Source organism: Pelobates fuscus, chromosome 2 (assembly GCF_036172605.1).
Source record: "Pelobates fuscus isolate aPelFus1 chromosome 2, aPelFus1.pri, whole genome shotgun sequence".
In the NCBI taxonomy this organism is placed as follows: Eukaryota; Metazoa; Chordata; class Amphibia; order Anura; family Pelobatidae; genus Pelobates; species Pelobates fuscus.
Genome location: NC_086318.1, coordinates 151,976,193 through 152,002,796, shown reverse-complemented (window position 1 = coordinate 152,002,796; position 26,604 = coordinate 151,976,193). Strand labels below are relative to the sequence as shown.

At 43.1% G+C, this 26,604-nt stretch overlaps 1 protein-coding gene across 2 annotated transcripts in view; it reads left to right on the top strand.

Annotated features, from left to right (window-relative positions):
* Positions 1-26,604, top strand: part of DIS3L2 (DIS3 like 3'-5' exoribonuclease 2) — a 455,603-nt gene that overhangs the window by 200,983 nt on the left and 228,016 nt on the right. For both annotated transcript variants that reach the window (XM_063442837.1, XM_063442838.1), the window contains exon 9: positions 3,025-3,198. In XM_063442837.1, the coding sequence (XP_063298907.1) occupies positions 3,025-3,198 (174 nt within the window). The remainder of the gene's footprint in view (positions 1-3,024; positions 3,199-26,604) is intronic.

The window sequence follows — 26,604 nt, the reverse complement described above, 5'->3', positions numbered from 1 at the left end:
TCCCAAGCTGGTGGTTAACGGCAATGTTAATTGCCGACCGCTGGGTGGCCACCATTCGTATAGTCGAACACGTGGCGGTGGCCATCTTTGTTCATTCGAACGCGGTCAGCGGTGTGTGCAGCCAAATTCATGGAACTGAAATCGGCTGCACATTTCAAGGAACACCGCTGACCCTTACCTTCTCCCCCACTGAGTTTTCAGCCACAGAGACGAAGTCCCGTTGGGCTATTTGAACTCACTGCTATACTAAGCTAAATGCACGAATGGCCCCATTCGTGCATTCGAATGGGACTTAACCATTTTTCAGTGTGTAATTGACCGACGGTCACAAAAGACTTCAGACTAACTTTTTAACCCCTGGATGGAATTGCCTGAATTTTGGATATGTTTGTATTTGAAGTGTGCGGAGTTCGAATATGTAATTTATGGAGTTTGGATGTATATTTTTAGTTATACTATATGTGTAAAAACTGTATTTATCCTGCCTGTGATAATTACTTTAATCCATTGTGCTCAGTAATTATATCACAGGCAGAGGGGAGGATTTTGTGGGAATGAATGGGAGTGTTTAACTGTGGTGTATTGTTTTGATTTGTTGTTAAATGTACAGTGTCAGTGCCCCACAAGGTCCACGTGGGTGGTAACCTTGCTGGGAAACTTGTATATAAGCAGGAATAAACGCTCATTGGAGTCAGATCTTCTTGACCCTCAACACGTAGTCTTGTCTCGTGACTGGAGGGGACAGCTATACTCAAACCGGGGATTGCTATGCTCTGCATACTCCCTTGAGCTTTTATCACTTGGCTCTTTTAAGAGCTGTTACTGATACGCTCTCCTAGAGGAGGTCTTTCCCCACACGATCCTGGAGGACAGAAGCTGATCCAGGGTGGAAGGAAGACTGCAAGACTCCAGTTAAGCTACGGCGGTTGTGGAGTCTGCGGTAGTTGTGCTGTGCGGTGCTTGTGGTCCTCGGCGCAAGCTAGGAAGCATCCATCAACGGAAGGTACTCGGTTGGAGTACGGGGAGTTCCGTTACAGCCAGCATACTCAACCTATTAGTTCTTTGCTTGAGGTGTCAAGTTACAGATTTACCTATATTTACCATAGTTGTCTAGTAAACCTGTTTTAACAATGTATACCTTATAAACATTTGGGCCTGAAAACTGATAATAAATTATTATACAACCCGAATAAGAAATCTATTGACATTTTTCTTTAACTTTTTTTTCTCACATTTAAATATTTTTTATTTTTTATTTCTATGCTTGGAATTACCAATCTCTGACAAGTCACAAAACGCAGCACTCTACATGGCCCGCTCTATCTGTAAAGCTGTGGCTGCTACATTTGTTGGCCATTAAGAGTCACTGTAGCTTAGTTTTGATTGTGGACTGGAAATGAAGACAGAGGGAGACTGCTTGCATATTGCAGATCTATGTTAATGAACTCAAGATCTGATCTCATTTTAATGAAATATTTTATTTTGTTTTAATTTATATTGCTAGAAAATGTTCTGAAACCCCATACAATATTTGCCTATCAAGATCTACAGTATAAAGAATGCTGAACAAGCTCGATCATGGAGCAAATAAAGCACATGGAAGAGATGTCTCCCCATGAACATTTTAGATCTGGGAGTGACTATGGAACAACAGGCTTTAAAAAAAACCAAAGTGTAATTTCCTTGACAGGCTTTTGTTTGGGCAGGAATGTTATGTCTTATTCCAGGCAAGTTAATAGGGGATGAAATCACATCTGCTTTATCCTGAGAGCCCTTTGGAAACCTTATGTAAACTGCTGACACGTTGTCCAGGTTTCTCTGTTCTACTTGTCAGCTCGCTGATACAGAGACATAAAGAGATGGATAAGTCTTGACTCGTCTTTACAGCCATCATTTGCTTTATGTACTCGTGCATTCTGCTTCAACTACAGTAGCATAATGTCTTTTGTTTAAGCAACACCTTTTGTTGCATACATCTTTACAATCCTTCTGGAGCATTCAGCCAGCCTCAGAGTTCACTGAAGACGAAGTCACCCACCATATTATGGGTGAAGATTTCTGTATCGCCATATAAATGTATAATTGCTTGACTCGGAAGTGGAATGTGTAACAAAGCTCTTAAACTGCTACCATGGGTATTGTGTAATTATTTTTTTTTCTTCCTTTAATGGACTAAACAATGACAGTCTCATTCATTTTTACTTCACACCCAGACTGCAGGGTGTGAAGGGTTATTTTGCTTCTAGAGACGTGAAACTGTCAAAGAGGGGGAAGAAATCTGAAAGTAGCAGAGCTGGCTTAGTGGTTTGAGCTCCAGCTGCATACTTTTTAGTGTCTGTTGAAACTACAGATTAGCCTTTCAACCTTCTATTATGTTATTATTTGAGCAGTCTGTCTAAAACACTAAATTGTCTAAAGCCAGGGGAGTGTAATGACCATCAGGACAAAGCTTCTTTGTTTTATTTCCTCACATTAAGCACGGTTACAAATGTCACTATTATCACACAGGGTCTTATAATTGTAATGAATTGTAATCATTGATGCAACACTTCCTTTGGATCATTCAAGCCGGATAAAATTCTTCTTCCTCATTTTGCTGTCCAAAATCTGTCCAACTAATATGCAATGCTGCACAGACAATGACTTGCATCTTTTTCCTCCTTTGGATCAGGAGAGATGAGCTGCTCAGGAATTTGTCACACTTCTAGTTCATAAAACTGAACCAGTCATGTGTACATGCAGAATGTGTTACTGTTGTCCTATTACAATATTGTGTGTGGTACTGTCTGGGTACAAAACTACATATCCTCTATAGATATGGAAAATGTTCATAGTTAAAGAAAAACTCTCCCATAGACCAGAATTAGAACCAAGGTTAAATATTTTATATCTGAACAAAACTTTTGGCATGTTTTGTCATTACTGCTTTATTTTTCGTAGTAGTATTTGCAATTCTTTAAATGCATGGGGTATTTTTTTTTGCTTTCTGTGCTTATTGTTCTATTTTGTCATTTGGGTCTTTAGGAAGCTGACGAAGAGCCTTGGTCAAGCTGGAGAAATTGAGCCAGAAACTGAGGGAATATTAACGGAGTATGGAGTTGATTTCTCAGAATTCCCAGACAAGGTGTTGCAGTGCCTGCCACATGATCTACCATGGTCCATTCCACACGAAGAGTTCCAGAAGAGGAAAGATTTAAGGTATATTTTTGAAGAAATATTTATGTAGGGAAGTCTCTTGGTATAGTGAAAACATTCAATTCAGGTCTTTTACCAGAACTTAATGAAGGTGACCATATATCAAATGGTTTCACCAACCCTTTTTATTGTCAAATAGAATAATGCCCTATTTTTTTTTTTTGTAAATATTTCTTTTATTATGGCATATACGTCATGGGGTACATAAGAGAAAGAGGGAGGCATTGTGGGGTAACATGAGAATAGTATCAAGATGGTGTGCAATGCACTTCAAAGAAAGATTGCCATGTTTTTTTTTTTTTTGTGAAACATTCAAGTAAACAGAGTGGTACAAGCTTGGGTAAGTAACAAAAGTAATCAAAATCAGAGAGAACAAGTAGCCCTGGTGCGCCATAATATCGTCTTCAGGGTAGACTGGTATACGTTTGCATTCATCGCCATGTCATTAGCTAGCTATGCACAGTTTTATATCGTGAAGGCTGATAACAAATCAAATTCTCGCTTATATGAGTAAAGTAAAGGTCAGAAAGTAGGAGTCAGAGGAGTGACAAAAGGGAGAGCACCTGACATATATCTGATTGCCAGCATTCATTAGATAATACGTGATGTAGGTATGCAAGTGAGTTGTTGCTAGGTAGATTGTTATATACATTTTAGTGACACAACATAGAAATTATAATCGCTAATTCTGTCTCATTAACACGTGTAGCATTGCTGAGTGATCTAGCTATGCAGTCTTAGAAAATTAAACATGTTTAACGGTAACATTGTCAGTCTAAAGGCATTGTTGCTGCACATTCTGACGCTGTTATGGTCAAGCTAAATAAGACATCTGCTTGTAAGCTTTTGAGGCCACGGCAGCTTAGACAGACACGTTCGTACTAAGTATAACAGTAGCATGACATTTATAATTACTGCGTTGAGGTGAAGACCACTGGGCTAATCCTCATTCCTATCTAGCTGAACCTTGCTATACATGGGTGAAAACACATTGATACCAGATTTAATAAAAATAACGTGTCAGGCTTTACGAACTCGGAGCCGGTAAGCTGGGTTAAGTCCCTGGTTCTCGTAGACGGTCATGCAGAATGAGTGCGGGACTTGGGAAGGTCGGTATGTATTGGGGCAGTCCACTAAGGGAATCCTGTTGCCAAAGACAGTCCATTGGAACTTGCTGGGGTTCGGTGCCATAGTAGTGGAGTACGGTGGTGTGCACCCGACGGCCTCTCCTGGTTCAGCCGATGCCCACGTGTGGAAAGTTCGTGATGGCGGTAAGGAGTGTACCGGTGTTCTGGAGTGTTCGTGTTGCGGCGAACAGGAGTCTGACCGGGCTTTCCCGGCACTCAACTCCCCGCTCCACGTTTCTCCCTCTGCACTTCCTGGGTGCTCGTCGTCCTGGTGTCGTGTCTCTTCGGCCCGAGGCCTTAGCAGGGGCCTGTGCCGCATGTCCATTGACCCCATCAACAGGGTCGGGGGCCCGAGGGCGTGCCTGAGCACAGCTATCCCCTCGGGTATATGGGCGGCGTGGGAGGATCACCTCCAAGTAGGCCCCCAGCTCGGAAGAAGGGTACACTGTCCCAGTATTGATTTTCTCCTTGTGAGCGGTGAGGTGTGCCGTTCGGCCCTTAGGTGGTCCCCGTGGGTACCCCAGAGTGACTCCGCTAGGTAGGGTTGTTGTAGGGATCGTGACTGTGCGGCAGCGGTAGGTGATACGTCTGCCATTAGCCCGCTTTTTCCTTCTGCGGGTTTTCTGTGGTGGCGGTTGACCCTTTAGTGTTATGAGGCTATTGTAGTTTGGCTGTCGGCATTTGGGAGGCTGCTGAGGTCGCCGCTCAGTGCGGTTTTGTTTACCTCTGTCTGGCTTCCGTGTAGCTTGTGCCGGTCTCATACGTTGCTGCAGCTTGGACCAGAATTTGTCAAATATGACCTCCAGGGTGTCCGGAACTAGGTACCTGGGGTCTGCTGTGTCCGATTGCGCTATTGTCTGGCCCATCGTCTCAGTGCCTGGTGCATCCGCCATCTTGGGTGGCTTCCGTCCCGCTTGATAGTTCCGTCCGGTACCCAGAGGCGTTGAGACCGGAGGCAGAACAGGACTTTGGGAACCGGGATAACCCCCACCGGCAGGGGGGGGGATAGGATGTGTGTGCCCCCTCGTCTGCCAGAGAACCGGGAGTGCGGCTGTCCCTCCTCGGCTCCCACCCGCACAGGCCGCTTGCCGCACGTGGTCCGCCTGGCACCAGAGGACCAAGTGTTTGGTATCCCCGGGTTCAGGTTGGTCTTTTGCACTCGATTAGTGCTGTCAGCAGTCTGTGTGCTCGGGTGGTCGGGCGTTGTGCCCGGAATCTTGGGTCCAGACTCGGGAGCCCACTCCTTCAGAATAATGCCCTATTGACCTTATTCTGTTACCCCCGGAATAAACTTAGAGCAAGCATGTCAAACTCAAAGGGTAACATGGGCCAAATAAACAAGGTTTCAGTTTATATGGGCCGAAAAAACCAAAAAAATTCAGTTTCCATTGAAACCTAGGTTTGTTTAAGAAAAGTCCTAACTGACACTGGATGTCCTCATGCTTGTAGGGCTTCAACATAAACAAGAGTGAATTTATTTTAAGGAGACGTGCATTCGCATATAATCAATGTTTCAGTCGAACTACCTTGACATATTAAGAAATGTTTGGTAATGGGACTGAAATGGTGAATGTATGCTGTTGCACAGCTGTAAAAAAACAGATCACGTTATCTTGTTGATTTTGAAGTCCTATGAGTGTGTTCTTGATTTTGGCTGAGATCATCAAACTTGTTGATCTCAGCCAATCAATGCTTTCTCATAGGAAAGCATTGGGAGGCTACTGTGCATGTGTGGCAAAAAGCTGTGCAGCCAATCAGCATCTCCATGGGAAGTGTTCAGCGCCTCCATGCAGACCCAATCTAATACACTGCCCCTTCCCCCCCATTCTAATACATTGCCACCGAAGCCTATAAACTGCCCCACTCCCTCCACTCTAATACATTCCACCCTCCACCCAATCTAATATACTGTCCCTTAATCAAATACACTGCCCTTCCTCCCTCCACTGTAATTGAACTCTTAATCTAATACAATGCTCCCTCCACCAATTTACTACACTGCCCTGCACCCCCCCCCCCTAATTTTACACACTAAACAGGAAGGTCCCCCAAGCCCCTCTTCCCCTACCTTAAGACGAGCCACCATTCCTCCACCTCCAGTTATCTCCTTCCAAACAAAGATTAAAACTATTTCTATTTATAAAATATGTAGGTTTTTTTTTTTTTTTTCCTGCCTAAAACTTAGAATATTAAACACCGATTAAAGTAAGAAAGCTTTAGGATTGAATTAAGTTTGTTATTCAGTAATAAGATGTAAAGTTTTTTTTTTATTTGGGCAGTGGATTGTCCCTTTAACAACACTTGTCTTCATGTTGAGTCGTATGATAACAAACGTAATGTCCTTTTTTAAAAAAAATTTAAGGAAGTCTTGACCCTTGTGGGTTTAATCTCAAATTTCTATCATTCTCATTTATTGCACAAACACATATTTTAAAAGGACTTTGCATTTTTTTGCAATTTTCATATTAAATAAAAATTTAGGTGTTGTTTCCACATACTGTGTAGAAAATTAGTGCAGTTTAATAAAAATTATTCAAAATAAATTAATTGATTTGTCCTGCTTCACGGAGTACATCAAATGTATCTTGTTGCTTGTAACTACCACAATTAAACTGAAATCCTAAACCAGGCATTTAATTAAATACCAATGTTTAGCGATATCATTTTCCTAACATATGGTGGCAGTACGATAGGGATGTGCTCTTCCCTGGGACAAGCATCTTAAAGAAATTAACGTAAAATAGATCCTCCTTCATTGGGTATAAAGAACTAACCCTCCAAAATCCAAGTTTTGTTTTTTTTTCTTGTTCCAACAGTAACGGGCAAGCACTAGAAGACTGGTGAGGCACATGGGTTGATGCTTGGGGGAACTGACCTGATAGCCTCCCGGGTGGAGAGCTGCTTGGTCTTTTTCCAACCTGCAGAATTACAAAGCAGGTAGGAGCTGCCAGTTTTTTATGCAGATTGCAGCTACCGGCGGAACAAGTGGGCAGTCCCTAGAGGCAGCCAATCACTGCTCGAAGGGAACGCATGCGCACGGTGGTGGAATGCACGCCCGGGAGGTTGTGCGTTCCACCGAAGTTTCAATCGGTCGACTGCGCAATGCGCGATCTGAACTTCTGTTTAGGTGCAACATTTAAAAAAAAAATTCTTATAAAATGCTGTGCAGGTCCTACTGCGAGCATGGAGGCTACTCAGAACGGATCTCCCGTGTCACCTGCCCCCCACACGGATCAGAGATTCTAGATGTGAGACTTATTGGTCTTAATCTTTAAAATCTCTTTAAAAAAAAATAAAAAATATTAAAAAAATAATTAAAAGGTGTGTGCGTGTATTTGTTTTTTGCAGATCTGTCTAGTCCACTATGTCCTGAAAATATGGAAATGACAATGTGACTTCTCCAGTGCCTAAAAAAGCTACTTATAAAACTAAGCATTTTGTATGTAGTGAATGTTCTACGCCTCTACTAGTTGGCACAAAGAAAAGAATCTGCAATGTTTGTCCTTAACGCTGGAAAGATGTAAGCAACAGGACATGAAATCTTTATCTTGGTTGTAGGACAACCTTGCTCAGACCTTTGAATAATTTAAAGAAGCTTCAAAAGCAAGCCCAGTAAAAACTCCTAAAAGACCTAAATGGTTAAGATAATCTTCTAGATCTGAGTTGTCTTCTGGTGAATGCTCCACGTCTGAATTTTCAGACACTTGTAGAGGTCATTCTGGCCCATTCTAGATCTGAAGGGTATAAACCGTATGATTCCATATCAACACTTCAGAATGGAGTCCATCACATCAGTGACACAGGTCCCGCAAAGAGATTTTATGGCAACACTGGATTTAAACTAAGTGTACCTGCACATTCCTATGAACAAGGTCTCATGAAAACACCTAAGATTTTCCATAATAAAGGGTTCCAAGATTCATAATTATCGATTCAAAGCCCTTCCATTTGGTCTGTCCTAAGCACCAAGAATATTTACAAACCTATTACCGAGGTTTTGAGGGAAGAAGGTATCACAATCATTCCCTACTTCAATCTCAATATCCTGAAGGAACATGGTTGGGTCATCAACCTAGAGGAGTCACTTCATCCAACAAGGACCATCCAATTCCTAGGTTTTATTATCAAGTCAAAGATACTCTGCAAAAAAATGTCATGGGCTCAAAATCTAGCGGATTTGTCGGCTGTTTTTGTAAGTGGTATAAACAACATGATGGAAGACTACCTCAGCAGATCAAGATGGTCCCAGAATGAATGGTCCCTAAATATTGTGATATTTTCTCAGATTGTGGAGAAATTTGGGATGCGGGTCATAGACCTTATGGCAAGAAGAAAGAATACAATGGTAGTGAGATTTGCCACCCTTTTCAAAGCAGACTCTCCTATGGTCTATCGATCAATTGGGACTTCAAACTTATGTTTTTCTTATGTGTTTCCTCCTGTAAGCCTCATCCCAAGGATTCTACAAAAATAACAGACAAGGTGTAATTCCATACTGGCCAAACTGAAGTTGGTTCTCGGAATTGAGGACAATGGCTTTGAGGTCTTGGGAACTTCCACTATCAACAAATCTCATGGAGAACACGGGGATTCCCCTAGAAATCTCGAAGATGTTCAGATTGACAGTATGGCCGCTGCAAGGCTGATTTTACATCACAAGATGTTAGGGATGAAAGATGCCAGTTTTTACTTAATTCCACCAGAAAATCTACCACGGTCATTTATTTAAGAATCTGGACAAAATGTAGTCACTGGTGCAAGGATTATCATTGCCTAAGTAGTTCTACAGATACAATTTTGAATTTTCTGCAGGATGGTCTTAATGCGGGATTAGGGTTATCTACACTTGAGGTTCACCTTTCCGCTCTTCCTGGTCAAGAATTTGGCTTCAGACATTTTGATTCAGAGATTCTTCAAAGCCATAAAGCTCTTCCGACCTCCTAAGAGAAATTTATTTCGTTCATGGTATTTCAGTTCTTAAGGCCCTTTGTGAAGAACCTTTGGGTGAAATTTCCCTGAAGCTTTTGTCTCTTAAAGCCTTTTTAGTAGCAATAACCTCTTCTAAAATCATCAGTGAAATTCAGGCTCTTTAATCTTCTCCAGAATTCATGATTTTCTTTCCAGACAAAGTTGTCCTACATCCAAAACCATCATTTCTTCCAAATGTTATCACATCTAGGGCTATCAATGATCAAATTGTACTGCCTTCCTTTGGTAATCCGTCAGCCTCTGAACAGGAGAAGACTTGGCATATGCTAGATGTGAGAAGAGCCCTTAAAACGTAAATTGATCATTCATCTGGCTTCAGAAGAGCTCAATCTTTTTGTCAATTTTTTTTTTTTTTTTTGGACAATTCAAAGGTCTCACTGCTTCCAAGGCTAGTCTGGCTAGATGGCTAGTAGATACCATAAAATTGGCCTACACTTCCTCAAAATTGCCTTTGCCTTCATCGTTAAAAGCGCACTCTACTAGAGCTATGCCTACCTCGTGGGCGGAAAAGGCTCAAGCATCTCCAGAGGATATATGCAGAGCTGCTTCGTGGTCTTCCTTCAACACCTTTGTGAAGCATTACAGACCAGACCTATTCTCTGCCTCTGACGTATATTTCGGGCGTATGGTGCTTAAAGCAGTGGTTACCCAATTCTCGCAGGTGTTTTTTTTTTTTGTATCTCACTATATCCATATCGTACTGCCACCATATTTTAGGAACATCTTTAATTTTACGTACCATAAATTCCTTTTTCCTTAATATGGTGGAAGTACAAGTTTCATCCCCTTATTTTGAGAATAAATACATTTTTTTGCAGTAAGATCTCTGTGGGATCTTGGAAGGTTAGTGCTTTATACCCAATGGGGGAGCATCTTTTTTACATTAATTTATTTCAGATGCTTGTCCCAGGGAAGAGCACATCCCTATCGTACTGCCACCATATTAAAGGAACACTATTGTCACCTAAATTACTTTAGCTAAATAAAGCAGTTTTAGTGTATAGATCATTCCCCTGCAATTTCACTGGTCAATTCACTGTCATTTAGGAGTTAAATCACTTTGTTTCTGTTTATGCAGCCCTAGCCACACCTCCCCTGGCTATGATTGACAGAGCCTGCATGACAAAAAAAACTGTTTTCACTTTCAAACAGATGTAATTTACCTTAAATAATTGGATCTCAATCTCTAAATTGAACTTTAATCACATAGAGGAGGCTCTTGCAGGGTCTAGCAAGCTATTAACATAGCAGGGGATAAGAAAATCTTAATTAAACAGAACATGAAATAAGGAGAGCCTAAATGGGGCTCTCTTTACAGGAAGTGTTAATGGAAGGCTGTGCAAGTCACATGCAGGGAAGTGTGACTAGGGTTCATAAACAAAGGGATTTAACTCCTAAATGGCAGAGGATTGAGCAGTGAGGCAGCAGGGGCATGTTCTATACACCAAAACTGCTTCATTAAGCTAAAGTTGTTCAGGTGACTATAGTGTCCTTTTAAGGAAAAAGGTATTTACGGTAAGTAAAATGAATTTTCTTAATGGCATAACAGAAAACAAAATTGCCACATATTTTTACAATGTAGAAATCCGATTATATGCCAGATAGGTTGTTAGGCTGGAAATCACAACAGGGTCTGGAAACCCTTACGCTGCCATGTTCTTATGCACTAACAAAGACGTTTCTACTTTTCTTTGCCTGTATAATCAGCTGCTGAGAATACTCCACGAAGTCACACCATTCAGATGTAGTTTCAAGTAGTGCCTTAATGTGTCATTTTGTTTTTTTCTCAACCAGTTTGTGGAAATCTCCCCCTCCTATTTACATACACTTGTAATTTTTACTGCATATTTTTTAAATCTAAGCGCACTGTGACAAAACAGCCCAAATTATACTCCACTAGATATTCAGAATAATATTTCATATGCATGCCATTTTTGGGAAGTTGGTGCCATGAGAGACACAATCCCAGGCTCTTTTTTTATTTATTTATTTTTTTTTAAAATTAATTTATTTTAATATTCTTTATTTGCGGTATACTTTAAAAATTGGCACACGTGCTGTATATAACATAGAGCCGCACGAAACTCATAAGAAAAGTCATGTTTAAGTAGTACCGTGTCTATAGCATCTCCGATACAATAAGTTTTCACATTTTCTATTGCTTTAATTTTAATTTTTTTTTTTAATGGTACAAACTAGGATGGGTGGGGGAGATGTAAGGCAAATATATTTCCACCACGAAGATAAGCTGTCATTTTAATTCTAATCAGTTTGAGCCTCCTTGTGTTCATTCCGTCGTTCCCATATCTTAAGAGTATTAAGTATAGTTGCAGTCTACGGATCAATCAGGTGATTCTCATAACTTATCAATGGCGCCTCAGATGTTATCCAGTTGGCCACCAGTGCTTACCTAGTTGCTAGTGTGATCTCATTAAACAATTTTTGGGACTTCTGTCTAAGCTGGCGTCTAAGGAACAGCCAGGCTTCTGGGTCGAAGGGTACGTGAAATACGGTTTCCAGACGCTCCCATTTAATGTCTGCTCCTGGGATACAACACAGACTGACGCCTTTGTCGCTGCCTGCCCCATCTCTTACCAGTCAACTGCCCATATCTCCCCCTCCCCCCCAGGTCCTGCTCCCATTGGTAAATGTCTCTTATTGGGCCCCATTGCTTCTTTAAACATTATATGTTCATACATGCCTGATAGTTTTGCTGGCATAGATTTTCAAAATACATAAGGGCTTCTTTTTTTCAGATTTTTTTACATTCTGAAGTGCAGTGTCCCTTATTTAAATATAGCGAAAAAAATCTTGAGTGGTTAATGGATGTTTCTTTCATAGTCTCAAATCTCACTAACCCCTAAGTCTCCCAAATCTGAAAGTACCTGTGAACACATGCGTCTTCAGTTTTCCTAAACTGCTGTGTTAGGACATCAGGAGGGAAGTCTCTATTGTGCAAAATCGGGGTCATGGGAGATGGATTAGAGTCTAAAATATATATATATATATATATATATATATATATATATATATATATATATATATATATATATATATATATATATATTTCTGATTTTCTCCCATACACCAGGGCAGCCTGTACGCAGCAAGGCTCTTTCCCTCTTTGTGAGCATTATAAATTTTTTTTTTTTTTTAGAAAGCGCTGACAAATTCCGCAGAGCAACACACACACAATTGTTCCTGTGCGTCCAATTCAACTGGTTATAGAGGGGTTGAGTGCCCTGCTTACATGAGCTTACGTGCTGGAGGTAGTTGGGTTATGCAACACAAAAGGTAAGGCCAGGGTAGAAAAGTAGGTTCTACTAGTAGGGTTTTTTTGTTTTGTTTTTTGGACCGTTGCAGGATAGGAATTAAGGTGTGGGGAAGGAACGCTACAGTTTAATTGACTGTCTTAAGAAGTGTTTTCAATTTTTTTTTTTTTTATATTTTTGAAGCAATGGGGGCTGGGTGAGCGTGACAGAGAAGGGAAAAGTTTATATAGGAACAGTGCAGCTCTAGAGAAGCATCAAAAGTGGAAATGCATACAGATGATTGTTCTAGGTCTTTGGCAGAGCATTAGGTAGGTGGAACTTTTATATCTTATGGGAAGCTAATGTAGGGACCGACATAGGAATAAGGCATGGTAGGTGCGGGTCAACTGGAAGACTGACTTCACCACTGCAAATTGGAAACAAGTAAAGACCACTAAGTGGATTGCAGTAGTCTAGGCAAGAAGTTGGTGGCATTGACAAACACCTTAGCTGCGTGAGCGCACTATATTTTTGAGATGGAAGAGGCAGGGTGATTGGACATGAAGGGTGAAGGAGAGGTTAAAGTCTAAGCTAGGATGGTAGTGCCATTCACTTTGAGGGAGACGAGTAGCAACACTTGAGGGAGGAAAGACAAGAAGTTTGATTTTGGACAAATTAAGTTTAAGGAAGTGAGAAGCCATTCACTTAACAATAGCAGAGGCAGTCACACAAGTCAAGAGTGGACAGCAAGAGATCAGGAAAGGACATATTTGCATGTTAATCTGCATAGAAGTGATATTGCAAATCAAGAGCTGATGAGTTTACGAAGGGAGGGAGTATAGATTGAGAACAGAAGGGGATCCAAGTTCAGAACCTTGGAAAACTAACAGAGGTGTTGGGAAGAAGATGCAGGGTCAAAGAAACTCTGAAAGGGGTAGGAAGAGCATCAACAGCGTAGTATCCATTCCTGCTTACTATCAAGAAACACTCGCCAATAGGTTTGGCTATCTCAAACAATTCCTCCCAGAACTCTCAATCGGCTACGTTAGGTGCGTATATATTGAGCAGATGAATTTCCCTTGAGCCCAAAGCTCCTAATATACATATGTATTTCCTGCATGAGAGCACATGACCTGTAAGGTGCATCTCTTGGGGATGAGGATTTCTACTCCATTGAGCTTGCAAAATGATCTGGAGGAGTCTGTTCTATCATAATAGCGTTCTTTAAGAGCAATATTTGAGGACATGGTCAAATGCCAGCCTGGATGGGAGCACCAATGATTTCGCTGCACACACCTTCAAAGCATTTCCTGTTGTGGTGGGGGGCAGAGGTAATTGGTCGTCTCCACCCCTGTGGCAAAACCTTCTTGCCATGCAGTGGGTGGGAAGAATCTCTAAGTCGGCAGTATAGAAACCGCAAGACAGCCATTCAATTTGACACCAGGCCCCCGGTGAGCACCTCAAGGAGGCCCATCTAGGTAGCACCTGTGGAAGCATCAACTTGGAAACTCAGTTTATGGGCTCACCTCTTAGACCTCCTTGAGGGGCTCACCGGGGGACTTAGCGCCTCTCACTCTGTCTAAGCCTGCATAGCACTGCAGATTCGATGGTGTTCATGACGCACATGACGGCATCCCTTCTTCTCCATCTTTTTCCTATGAGATGCTCCTGGATATGCCCCACATAACTCAAGACACAAACGCATATGGTCCCTTCCTCCACCACAGCCCATATTGCCCTCCTCACCTGGAAGCCTTGGTTCCCCACCTCTCCTCCACCAAGAAACTAGAATTCCTCCCTATCCCATTTACAACCCAATTTCTATTCTGCCCTACTCTATTTAAACGTGTGTTAGTTTTATTTTTTTGGATGGGGGGGCGTTTGTGGTTTAGTGTTTTTTTTGTTTTTGTTTTTCTGGGTTTCTTTTCCTGTCAATATGGTAAATTAATCTACCCAACAGGCATCAAATACCGCAAGCACACTTTGTAAAAGATAAACCCTGCTAAATATTTAGTTTAACACTGCTCCAACTGTATACATTTTATTTATTTATTTTTGTGTTTTTCTGTGCATGGATGTACAAATCAGGCCCGCAAAGCCACAATAGCAGAGATGAGCCTCAATAATCACGAGAAACTATAATGGCATAGAATAGTACTGCACATTTTTTAAAGCAAACAAAATATTTAAACTAAGCATGCATAGTTATTCGATTTACGAAGGTTAAACATATGAACAAGACTTGCTAGACGTGAAAGGTTGCATTAGAACACCCTAGACTGGCTCCCAGTTAGCTAACCCCAGGCATAGGAAGGTGAGCTTTCTGAATGAGTCTGTTGGGCTTGGTACAGAGATGTATGTAAAATAAAAATAACAATGTTGGTTGCTTCGGAGATTGGTACCAATGTTTGGCTAGGTAGGTGAAGCCGGACCAGCCTATTTACATTTTACCTATGGTAGGTAGGACAGTCACCCCAGAGTCTGCAGATCTGCCAGGTTCGGCGCTGGACTACTATCAGCATGGCAGTAATAAACTCATCCGGTTCCTCATGTGGATTCCCAACCACATCCACTTGCCTGGGGGTCAAGGAGCTTGTCACAGAAGGAGGCCTGTGCGCATCCCGTCTCAAGTTTTGCGGTCTGTGCCGTCTACGGTGCGTCTTTTGGGATATGGTTACCACGCTTCGGGCTTGCTGGTGTCTTAATGCTTTCTCCGGTGGGTTAGTAGTATGGACTTGTGGGACAAAGCTGTCTGTACTGCAGCTTCCTCCAGCCTTGATAACATACATGCTCTGTGGATCAGTGGGGCATGCAGCATCCGCCATTTGGGAGTGCCGCTTGTGGTGCTGTTGCTTGTTGAAGCAGTGATGCATGCTCTCAGACCAGTGGAGAAGTCCCCAGGGTGTGGGCCGGGATAACCCCCGCCGGCCCGGAGGGGGGGAGCTTTCTGAAAATGTGTCCAGGCGCCATTAGTCATGGTCCCAAATGAATTAATACGTTTTCCAAGGGAGGCAGTATAGAGAGAGAACAAAAGGGGGCCGAGAACTGAACTTGGAGGGACTCAGACTGAGACAGACTGAGACTGAGGTGAGGAGGTGTAGTTTGAAAAGGAAAAGGAAAAAGGAGCGTTTTGGAGAGATGGGAGAACCATGAGCTGGTTGTGTCACAGAGACCAAGAGATTGACTTAGGATCAACAGTGTCAAAGGCAGCAGAGGTCAAGAAGAATTAGTATAGAGTATTGGATTTAGCTGCAGTCTCTGTGTGGAGTGGAGGGGGCAGAATTCAGACTGAAGAGGGTCAAAGAGTTGGAATTGAGGAAGCAAGTCAGACTGGTAAAGAAAAGTCTTTCCAAAAGCTTTGAGGAGAAAGGGAGCTGGCACATGGAACGATAGTTGGAAGGGGAAGTAGGGTCAAGAGATGGACAGCTACAACAGTAGCAGGTTTAAGTGGAGCTGGAACAACACCAGAAGAAAAAGAGCAGTTGAAGATGTGCATTAACTGCACCAGACAAAGGGCGAGAGATCTGATGAGGTGGGACATGATGGGATCAAGCGGAAAGGTGGTGGGACAAGAGGAAAGGAGAAGCGCAGCCACCTCCTGTTCAGTAACTGGAGAAGAAGACTTGGAGGGTAGGGATGGTATGGTCAAAGTGATGTTGAGATAGAGGGGAGAAGGGGGGTAAAAGTCATTCCTTAGTTGTATAATCTTTCAGCTGATAGCTTTGCATGTTTCTTTACTGACGAGATTAGTTTGTGGGGTGGCAACTGCAGGGCGAAGAAGAGAGTTAAAAGTATTAGATGTGTAGGATTGCGGGAGCATGAACTAATGAGAGAAGAAAAGTAGGACTTTAGCAAAGGTAAGGGCTACGCTGTATGAACACAAGACAAATTTATAGTGTAGAAAGTCTGAAAAGGTGCAAGACTTCCTCCAGCAGCGTTCAGCTGAACCGGGAGCATCTCTGCAGGTAGCGGGTTCACTTAGTGTGCCATGGTTGGAGGCCTGTTCTTGGAGCGGTTCTGCAGAGGTGAGGGTACCATTATATGAGTAAATGGCCAGAGTGACAGGAGAGGGGGTAGAGTTCAGAATGGATATCCGTTGAGAGCTGCGGGAGACTGAGCATGCATTTGAAAAAATAAGATCTAGGGCAAGCATGTCAAACTTGCAGCCCACGATGCATATATTTGTGGCTCACGTGCCCTGGGGCCACTTTGTGCTGTAACTGCGACCAGCCGCAAGCCTGGAAAGATATTTCCTGTCTGATCCCACAGCCAATCGCGTGCTCCCACGGTTGCAAGAGCGCAGATTGGCTGCCTGCCTGCAGAGGCCAGCAACTCCCCCTTCACTCCTGCTCGCAGTGCCAGAGGAGTGTCTGGGCTGCTTGAGAAGAGCAGGGCTGGAACTGGAGGACGGTGGCTCATCTTAAGGTAGGAGAAGAGGGGCATAAGGCGACCTTCCTGTGTAGTGTATTAAATTGGGGAGGGGGAGGCAGTGTATTTGAGGGAGGGGGACATGGTATTAATTTGAGGGAGGAATGGGACATGGTATTAATTTTAGGGAGGAATGGGGCAGTGCGTTAATTTGGAGGAGGACTGGGGCAGTGTGTTAATTTGGCGGAGGACTTGGGGCAGTGTGTTAATTTGGCGGAGGACTTGGGGCAGTGTGTTAATTTGGCGGAGGACTTGGGGCAGTGTGTTAATTTGGCGTGGGGACTGGGGCAGTGTGTTAATTTGGCGTGGGGACTGGGGCAGTGTGTTAATTTGGCGTGGGGACTGGGGCAGTGTGTTAATTTGGCGTGGGGACTGGGGCAGTGTGTTAATTTGGCGTGGGGACTGGGGCAGTGTGTTAATTTGGCGTGGGGACTGGGGCAGTGTGTTAATTTGGCGTGGGGACTGGGGCAGTGTGTTAATTTGGCGTGGGGACTGGGGCAGTGTGTTAATTTGGCGTGGGGACTGGGGCAGTGTGTTAATTTGGCGTGGGGACTGGGGCAGTGTGTTAATTTGGCGTGGGGACTGGGGCAGTGTGTTAATTTGGCGTGGGGACTGGGGCAGTGTGTTAATTTGGCGTGGGGACTGGGGCAGTGTGTTAATTTGGCGTGGGGACTGGGGCAGTGTGTTAATTTGGCGTGGGGACTGGGGCAGTGTGTTAATTTGGCGTGGGGACTGGGGCAGTGTGTTAATTTGGCGTGGGGACTGGGGCAGTGTGTTAATTTGGCGTGGGGACTGGGGCAGTGTGTTAATTTGGCGTGGGGACTGGGGCAGTGTGTTAATTTGGCGTGGGGACTGGGGCAGTGTGTTAATTTGGCGTGGGGACTGGGGCAGTGTGTTAATTTGGCGTGGGGACTGGGGCAGTGTGTTAATTTGGCGTGGGGACTGGGGCAGTGTGTTAATTTGGCGTGGGGACTGGGGCAGTGTGTTAATTTGGCGTGGGGACTGGGGCAGTGTGTTAATTTGGCGTGGGGACTGGGGCAGTGTGTTAATTTGGCGTGGGGACTGGGGCAGTGCCTTAATTTGGCGTGGGGACTGGGGCAGTGCCTTAATTTGGCGTGGGGACTGGGGCAGTGCCTTAATTTGGCGTGGGGACTGGGGCAGTGCCTTAATTTGGCGTGGGGACTGGGGCAGTGCCTTAATTTGGCGTGGGGGGCGGGGCAGTGCATTTGGGGGCAGGGTATTTGATTGGGTGTGCATGGAGGTGCTGAACGCTCCCCATAGAGATGCTGATTGGCCGTACAGCTTTTTGCTACACATGCACAGTAGCCTCCAATGCTTTCCTACGAGAAAGCATTGGATTGGTTGAGATCAAAGTTTGATCTCGGCCAATGTGAAGAACACACTTATAGGACTTCTTTTTGTGGCCCACATGATCTTAAACCTTGTTTATTTGGCCCTTGTTAGCCTTTGAGTTTCACATGCTTGATCTAGGGTATTGCCAGCTATGTGTGGGAGAATTAGCCCATTGTGATAGCCCAAAGGAGGAGGTGAAATAAGGTTTGAGGCTACTTATGAAAAGAGGGATTAATGGGAATGTTGAAATCCCTGAGAATTAAGGATGGGATATTCTTAAAGGAAGTAAGAAAGTCAAGCAGCTTAAAGGGAGAGTTACTTGGGATGAATAAAAGATTGGACAGGTTTCTGGTGTGGACACAAGGTAGGTAGGTAGAGGCGGGGCCTGGGTTTGGAGAGACATCGCCAACTGCCAGGAGCAGAAGCATAGAAAGCCACTTGATCGGAAAGGTCTACATTCCAATGTACTGCTGTATGAAGACTGGACCTAGTATGGTTTCCTCTCTGCCACGGACTGAAACTTTGCTGATGCTGGATGGTGCTCAGCATTAACACCTCCTTGTCTCTCATACTTTACTGCGAGCAGTACTTCTTGGCAGACAGCAGCTAATTTCCTTGCTTTTTTTTTTCTACTCCATTTGGGGAAACCTGTGTGCTATTTTCCTATAGTGCCACAGTTTCAAACCTAAGCATTTTTACAAGTGGAATACTGTTTAGAATAAATTGTGTCAAAGTATCACTGCAATCATCTCTCTCCTCAATTCACAGTGAAATAGTGTCCACACAGCACTTTGACTGCCTCTCACATTTATTAATTTTTAATGTTAAGTCTGTCGGCAGAGTGTAAATTTTGCAGAGTTGATATCGAGTTGTTTGAAATGGCATTCCAGGCAGAGTAAGTTACAAATGCTTGCAGCTTTTAAAGCTGAAGAACTGCACATACAGACTCCTACCACCATGACCACATCAGAAGCAGAAGTGGTAATAGTGGATGGAGTAACCATTTAAGGCAGGGCTGCCCAGCAGGTAGATCCCCAGATGTTGTAGAACTAAAACTCCCTTGATGCTTTGTCATTCTAAATACATTCTAACGGCATGCAAAGTATCATGGAAGTTCTACAACATCTGGAGATCTACCTGTTGGGCAGCCCTGATTTAAGGCAAGGACACCCGTGACTGAATAATTGTCTTTGGTTCTTAATGGGTTACGTGAAAAAGCTGAAGTGGTCATGGTGGTAGAAGCTTGGATGTGCAGTATTTTTCTGCTTGAGACATCCAGAAATATTGGCAATTGTGTACTGGGGGCAATTTGCACCCCCAGCATGCGTGACTTATACAGCCTGGAACTATGTTCCGAGCTGCTTAATGTCAATTCTGTGCATAGTTGACATCTGTCAGCACACACTGCTGATGGACATAAATGTGTTATCCTTGCAGGCTGTTGTCTGCACACCCTTCCTCACACAGTGATACTAGCACTCCACTTTTTCCTCTCACCTCTATAGTTTTTATATATTTTCCACTCCCCTTTTACACTCTGAGCCCATTAAATCATCAAGTCAAAGACTTCTTAATGAGAAACCTTGGATTGAATCTCTGCATGGCTTGCAAAACATCAAATGGGGGTTCTCCGGGAACTTGGCCCACCACTGGATTAAGGTGTTTAATATTTTAAAGCTGTGTGTATTCCATTAATATCGCAAAAGGGTTGGAGAAACATATATATATATATATATATATATATAACGTATATAAGCAGGCAACTTGGCCTTAAAACAGTTCATCTTCTACCCAATAAACCTGGTTGTGTCCATTATATTTGGGAAACTCTGCACAGATCAATATAACCATCGCACTATTCAGCACATCCGGAACTAGGACTAGTGGGGGATCGAAGGAACTGCGACAATAGCCTAGAGAACTCATGACATGTAGAAAAGTAGGTTGCTAGAAAAGTATTCACTCTGTTTTGTAGGGGTGGGGGTTGTTGTGTTGACAGTTGCAGAAGAGGCATAAGGGTGCAGAGAGGGAAAGCTGTTAAGTTTAATCGCTTTCCTAAAGAAGTTATTTTTAAATTTTTTATATATTTTTTTTTTTCTTGAAGTAGTAGACTGGGTGAGTGTCTGAAGATTTGAAGAGAGTGCCACCGGAATGGAATACGAACAGAGGATGCACAAGTCTTCCACAAAGAGTAGGGGCCTAGATAGGTATTGGGGAGGATAGTGTTGCATGATCTAAATATTGTGAACCGGACATCTCATAACTTGTGTCTGTCTGAAATGCCAATTTAGGTCCTTCAGCCTTTTGGTAGATAGCTCGCTGATACCGTGGGAATTAGGGAGTTATCTACTAAGCGGCTGCAGGATGCAGCAGAATTTTTTTTTCATTCAAATGAAATTCCGATCCGAACAAAGTCCCGAATTGCGTCCTAACACAAATGGAGAAACTGTTCTCATTCTGTTAGGATGCAATTCGGCAGTTCTGCCGGCGTTCTGTCTAAATGACAGGACGTTCGGGAAAAGTGAAAGGAAGCATCGCGGGAACATGGAGGAAAGGTAAGAATTATGGGAAAATTTCTCCTCCGCTGGTCATAGATGGTCAAGCGTAGGAAACCTCCATAAGACAAGTATTCCCTACTTTGTCTTAAGTTTTAAAGAAAACTAGAGCAGACAGGAAGAAATGATGAACAGATCCTGACAGGGGGAGAGAAGTGGAATCGATTGGGGAAAGGTAAGTTCGGCATGACAGTACTGCTTTAAACAGTGTTGCATGAAAGCATGAGGTTTTTTTTTTGTTTTTTTTTTTCCTTCTTTATGGAGAATTGCATGTAAACGATCACCACACCTTGATCACGTGTTATGGTATGTAGATATCTGGCAATATGTTAACTAATGTAATTCACTTTCAAATGCTAAGCAAACTTCAAGTGCTATAGAAATTTATATTTGCATCCTTGATATAATTGGTTCAGTTGCACGTTTGGGTCTTATTATGAGTTACTGGACATGATCTATTTAAAGGAGATGAAATGAAGAAATTTTTATTTTTGTTTTTACTGAAATATACTTAAGTAAAAATAAAATACCTTACCTAAACTCAGACCTTCCCCACATTGTTAATTTGCCTCCAAGACTTCTCTAGGGCTGCACCTCTTCTGTGGAACTAGTTTCCCTTCTCTGTTAGACTTTCACCCAGCCTCCACTCCTTAAAAAAAACATTTGAAAACACACTTCAGGAAAGCATATAATTTAAACTGTTAGCAGGTTTTCATCGCCCCACCAGCGACAACTGTCAAAAATAACCTAACTTCTCAATGAATACTTTTTTAGCAACCTATTTCGTTACCTCTACTTATGCCCTTTGTGTCACTATACCCCACTCCCTCTAGCATGTAAGCTCATTAAGCAGGGCCCTCAATCCCTCTGTTCCAGTGCGTCCATTTGTCTGGTTACAATTACGTGTCTTAGTGCACCCACTGTACTACGCTTCGGAATTTACTGGCGCTATATAAATAATAAAATAATTGGATCAGATTCAACTTTTGTAATCTCTCTGCCAGAGAAGTGGTTTTTTTTTTTTTTTTTTTTTTTTTTACTTCCATACATTTGATTTTTCTTCTGAATCATATATGGAAGTGTAATATCCATTATTGTGAAACATGTCAATGTCCTGTAACAACCATGTTACTATTCAAGTGTGTACGGAATAGTTGAAGTCCCATTACCATTTTTTTTTTTTTTGGTTAAGTCTATTGCTGATGGAAATTGCCGGTGGCTCTTGGCATTTAATACTGAACTAGTAATTACAATATTCAAAGGGCTCCTGGTTTCATGATTAGCTGGGTAGATGTTGCTATGTATTGTTAGCAATGCACTTTTTTGGGGGGGGGGGGAGGCTTGGATAGGTGTGCTTCAACTATGATGAATGTGTCTGGGTTTTCCTTTACCTACATTTAAAATAGTGGCTTAAAGATGAAGCGCTCATCCCAAGAGACTGCAATGAGATATACCCCTGCGTGTTTTGTGAAGGGAGAATGTAAGATGATCTTACCACGTTAACTTATTACTGGAATTGTGGTCATATCGGTTTTGTATAAAGTAGTTCTTAGAAGTTGTTTTTTGGCAAATCATTGAGAAGACTTTGCAAATGGACAGAGTGGGGATTTGAAATCAGATTGAAAAAGTTAAAAACCATTTGTACACATTTCTGTAAAAACAATTTTCAAACTGGCTTCTTAGAGTTGCATAATAAAACTTCCCCTCTGTGCTCGCTCGAACTGAATGGTGTTTTCTTGGAATGCACCCACAACTGGAACAAGGGTGGCATTTTTTTCCCTTTGTCCATTGAATTTAATGTTCAAAGTATTTGAAAAATCAATAATTTAAACTGTGTCAGTGTTACTATTTTTAGGCTTATAAAGTCAATGTGTCCAATTAATCCATTGTTAAAGTGTTTACTTTAGAGATTGGAAGACTCTTTGTGTAACTCTGGTTAAAATGCTCTCTATTGTACTAAAACAGATAATCCTAATGGAGTTGTGTCAAAGGGGAGGAAGGGATAGTTAAGAGATTGTACTACTTCCTTTCATTGAAATAATTTGTACATAATAACCATTTGAATTTTAACATTTAATTTTCATGAATGTCCTGTATTTATCTTTGTGGTTTCTAAAATTGTTTGTACTTTGTTACTGCCTTGCGAATCCTGATTAGATGGTCTTTTTCGATGGGCAATGTGGTTAGGAAGCAGGGACTGGAAAATTATAACAAATCGTACTGTGAGCGCACAGAAATCACTGAATTGGGGTCTATTTAGGCTCAGATTGTGTGTGCATGTAATTAAGTAAAAGAACATTTACATGACTTCTAAGAAATCTGGATCTAAGGCTTCATTAAGATGAAATCTGTTAATGGTCCCTGTATGTCAGTTTTGGTGAACTGTAGCCAGGAAAGTCTGATCATAGAACATAATTTTGATTGATCTTGAGAGACTAGAGTACAGAACAGCCGGGAAGGGAGAGGAGCAAAAAGTGGGAGTGGATATCTAAACATTGGAGGAAGACTAAAGTAAATGGGAACCTCCCTGGGACTCAAAATGGTCCCATTGCATTACTTTTTGCCAAATTCTGCAAACCAGAAAGGGTCAGCTTTCTGGGGAAATTTAGACATTTGTTTAAAAGGAAGGAGATTTCTCATCATGGACTTAAATCAGTTTTGTATTACTTGTCCAGTAAATTATTGTAGGCTTGTCAGAGTGTGCTTTAAATGATGCATCTCCTGGAGCTACTTTGACCATTCTGAAACAGACTAAGTAACCTTATATTCAAACTGTTTATGCACCATAGTAGTTTTTTTTTTTTTTTAGTTTTTTTATAAAGTCACTTTTTATTGTAAGTAATGAACAAAGTAGACAGGCAAGCATGGCAATTAGTTGATGTAGCAGTGGGACACGCAGGTCTCCATTTAGGTGACATCAATAACATATGTTTCGGATACGCAGATCCACTTTAGTTAGGTATATATTCGTTCGTAGTGTGAAAGTGGTTACATTGCTCCATATGGTCCAACAAACCTTATCAACCAGTTTGCCTGAATATAGTTAGCGAAGTGTTAAGAGTTAACTTGAATGCTTATGAACAACAGGACGCAGAGGTCCCTTTAACAATTAGTGAGCGGGATCACAGTGGGTCTGTCGTAGTATTATTTATCAGTTTGTTTTTATTTTCATTACCTAGTTGTCTTTCAAAATATATTTTTCCTTTTTTATTGTTTTTTATTATATCGTTATATGGCAGTGTTGCCATTCATGTTTGTCTAAGTCTGTGTGGTATTGTATGTGTGGTGTGTCTCCCCTTTAGCTAGGCCCCCCTTGCGTCCATGGTTCGTGTTGGCTAGTGTCTTGACTCCCCCGTGAGTTGGGGGGGGGAGGGTTAACCCTCTGCGTTTGCTTCTGTAAAGCATAGGTTGTGTCTGCCATTCGAGGTCTAGTGTAGGGTCATGTTCACCCCTGGGATTGCTGTTTGCCCTCCAGTTTCTCCCGGTCCCGTCAACACCAGGTATCTATGTGACTGTCAGAGCAGTTGTTCGGTGTGAGCCATTCCAGGGGATGCCAGGCATCCAATCTGCTGCCCAGTGGGGACCTCGGTGTTTTCATGCAGTTGACCCCGTGATTCGGGGTATGGCTGTATTGTTATGGTTTGTATGTATGCGCGTGCTGTGGTGGTTGCGTGGAGAATCTCCGCGTGGGAGTGCGGTACGTATGCTCTGGGCTGGTGTAGACCTGTGGTGGTGAATGATGCTGTTCCCCACCTTGTTTTTCCCTCGTGTGTTATGGGCTAGTTTGTATCCCGGTTTCGGGAGTCATGGGGGATGTCTGTCCACCTGTCGTCTAGTGGCGAACCCCCCCGCCCCTTAGGTCTTAGTTCTTCCCGTTTGCCCATTGGCAGGGTCCTGAGTAAGCTCGTCCTCGATGTGTATCCGCTCCCCCCTGGGTCCCCATCCCGCCGCTACCAGTGGGTGGGGGGGGGCCAGGCTTGTGACAGGTGGTTCTGCGTCCGGCGAGTCTAGGTGCCCTATCCCCCGTCTCCCGCCCCCCCTCCCCTTCTAGTTATCGGATGTGTTCCGAGAGCAATAGACATACCATAGTCTCCACTGCTCTGCGTGTTTTTCCTGTCTCCCAAGAAGACTAGCTATTGTGGATTTGGCCCTGTGTATGTCTTCAACCCTGAGTTTACATCGCCCGATTGTCGGCATGGTCGGTGTTTTCCACAGTATCGGTATCAGTGCCTTAGCTGCGTTTAGCAGGTGTCTGAGGATTGATCTTTTGTATGCTGAGAGCGTGTCTTTCGTGTGGTGTAGTAGGGCTAGGTCCGCTGTCAGGATTGTGGGTTCACCCGTTATATTTTGTATTTCTGCTTCAATTTCCTTCCAATATGGTTGGATCTTGTCGCAGTCCCACCAGATAAGTTTGAGAGTGCCGATTCCATTTTCACATCTCCAGCAGGTGTCTGGTATCATCGGATTGATCCGATGTAGTAGAGACGGCGTGCGGTACCAGTGAGATGACAACTTATAATTCATTTCTTGGTAGTTCATGCTCGATGAGCTTTTATGTTGTAGCAGCAATATTTGTTCCCATTGTCCCTCCTTGTATGCGTTATCCAGGAGGTCTTCCCATTGCCTCTTGAACAGGTCCTTCTTTTCCCTCTCGCTAGTCGTTCGGATACGGTCGAGACAGTGCCATCCGCCTCGGGTGTCTGGAAACAGAATTGTTCAAACCAGGTTAGGTCCCTGTGCAGCTTGATCTTGTGTGGAAGATTGTGGTAAAAATGCTTGAGTTGGGCATAGTGAAATTGGTGCAAGAGGGTAGTCACCCTTCCGTCTGATATTTCCCGTAGGGTCTTCAGTCCGGTTCCAGTTAGTAACGTATGTAGTGGGATGTAGCCTTCTTGGGCGTCCAGTGGCCACGCTGACGGCAGTAGACAGTCTCCTATGTTCGAGTTGTGGGTGATGGGGATCAGCGGGCTGGGAGAGGGGGATATTGTAGGGTGCCTTCCTCAGTCTGGTCCAAGATTTGAGCATTTGTGTGATGGGGGAGTCTTCCCCTAGCGGGTTCAAGGCCTCGTTCCCGCCGTGCCAGATGTATTGGTGTAGTTGATTATTTGCTAGGTCTTTGCACAGTGTGGTCCATCGTTTATGAGGTGTGGCGATATGAAGTTCTCTAATGCGCTGTAGAATAGTTGCTTGGTAGTATTTGTTCAGGTCCGGTAGGGCAAGTCCCCCCCAAAGTTTTGGGAAGACAGTTTTTCGTGTGCTATCCTGGCTCTATCCCCCTTCCATATATATTTAAGGATCGCTGTCCAGAGCGTTTTGAAGAAAATTTGTGGGAGTGTGTGGAACACGTAGAGTATCCTAGGGAGGATATTCATCTTTACAACCGCGGTACGTCCCTGCCATGAGATGTGGTTGTAGTTCCATCTTTTGAGGTCCTCCAGGACGGTGGTCAGGAGGGGTGTGTAGTTACGCGCGTAAAGATCTTTTGCATCGGGGGTAACTTGTAGCCCCAGGTATTTCATGCTCTCTGTGCACCAGTGAAACGGGAATTGTCGTCGCAGCCGCTCACATTCTTCCACTGGTACCATAACATTTAGTATCTCGCACTTGGGTATGTTAAGTTTGAGCCCCGATAAATTGCCATACGTCTGGAATTCTGCCATGAGTTGAGGGATCGATTCCAGGGGTTCAGCCAGGAAAAACAGCATG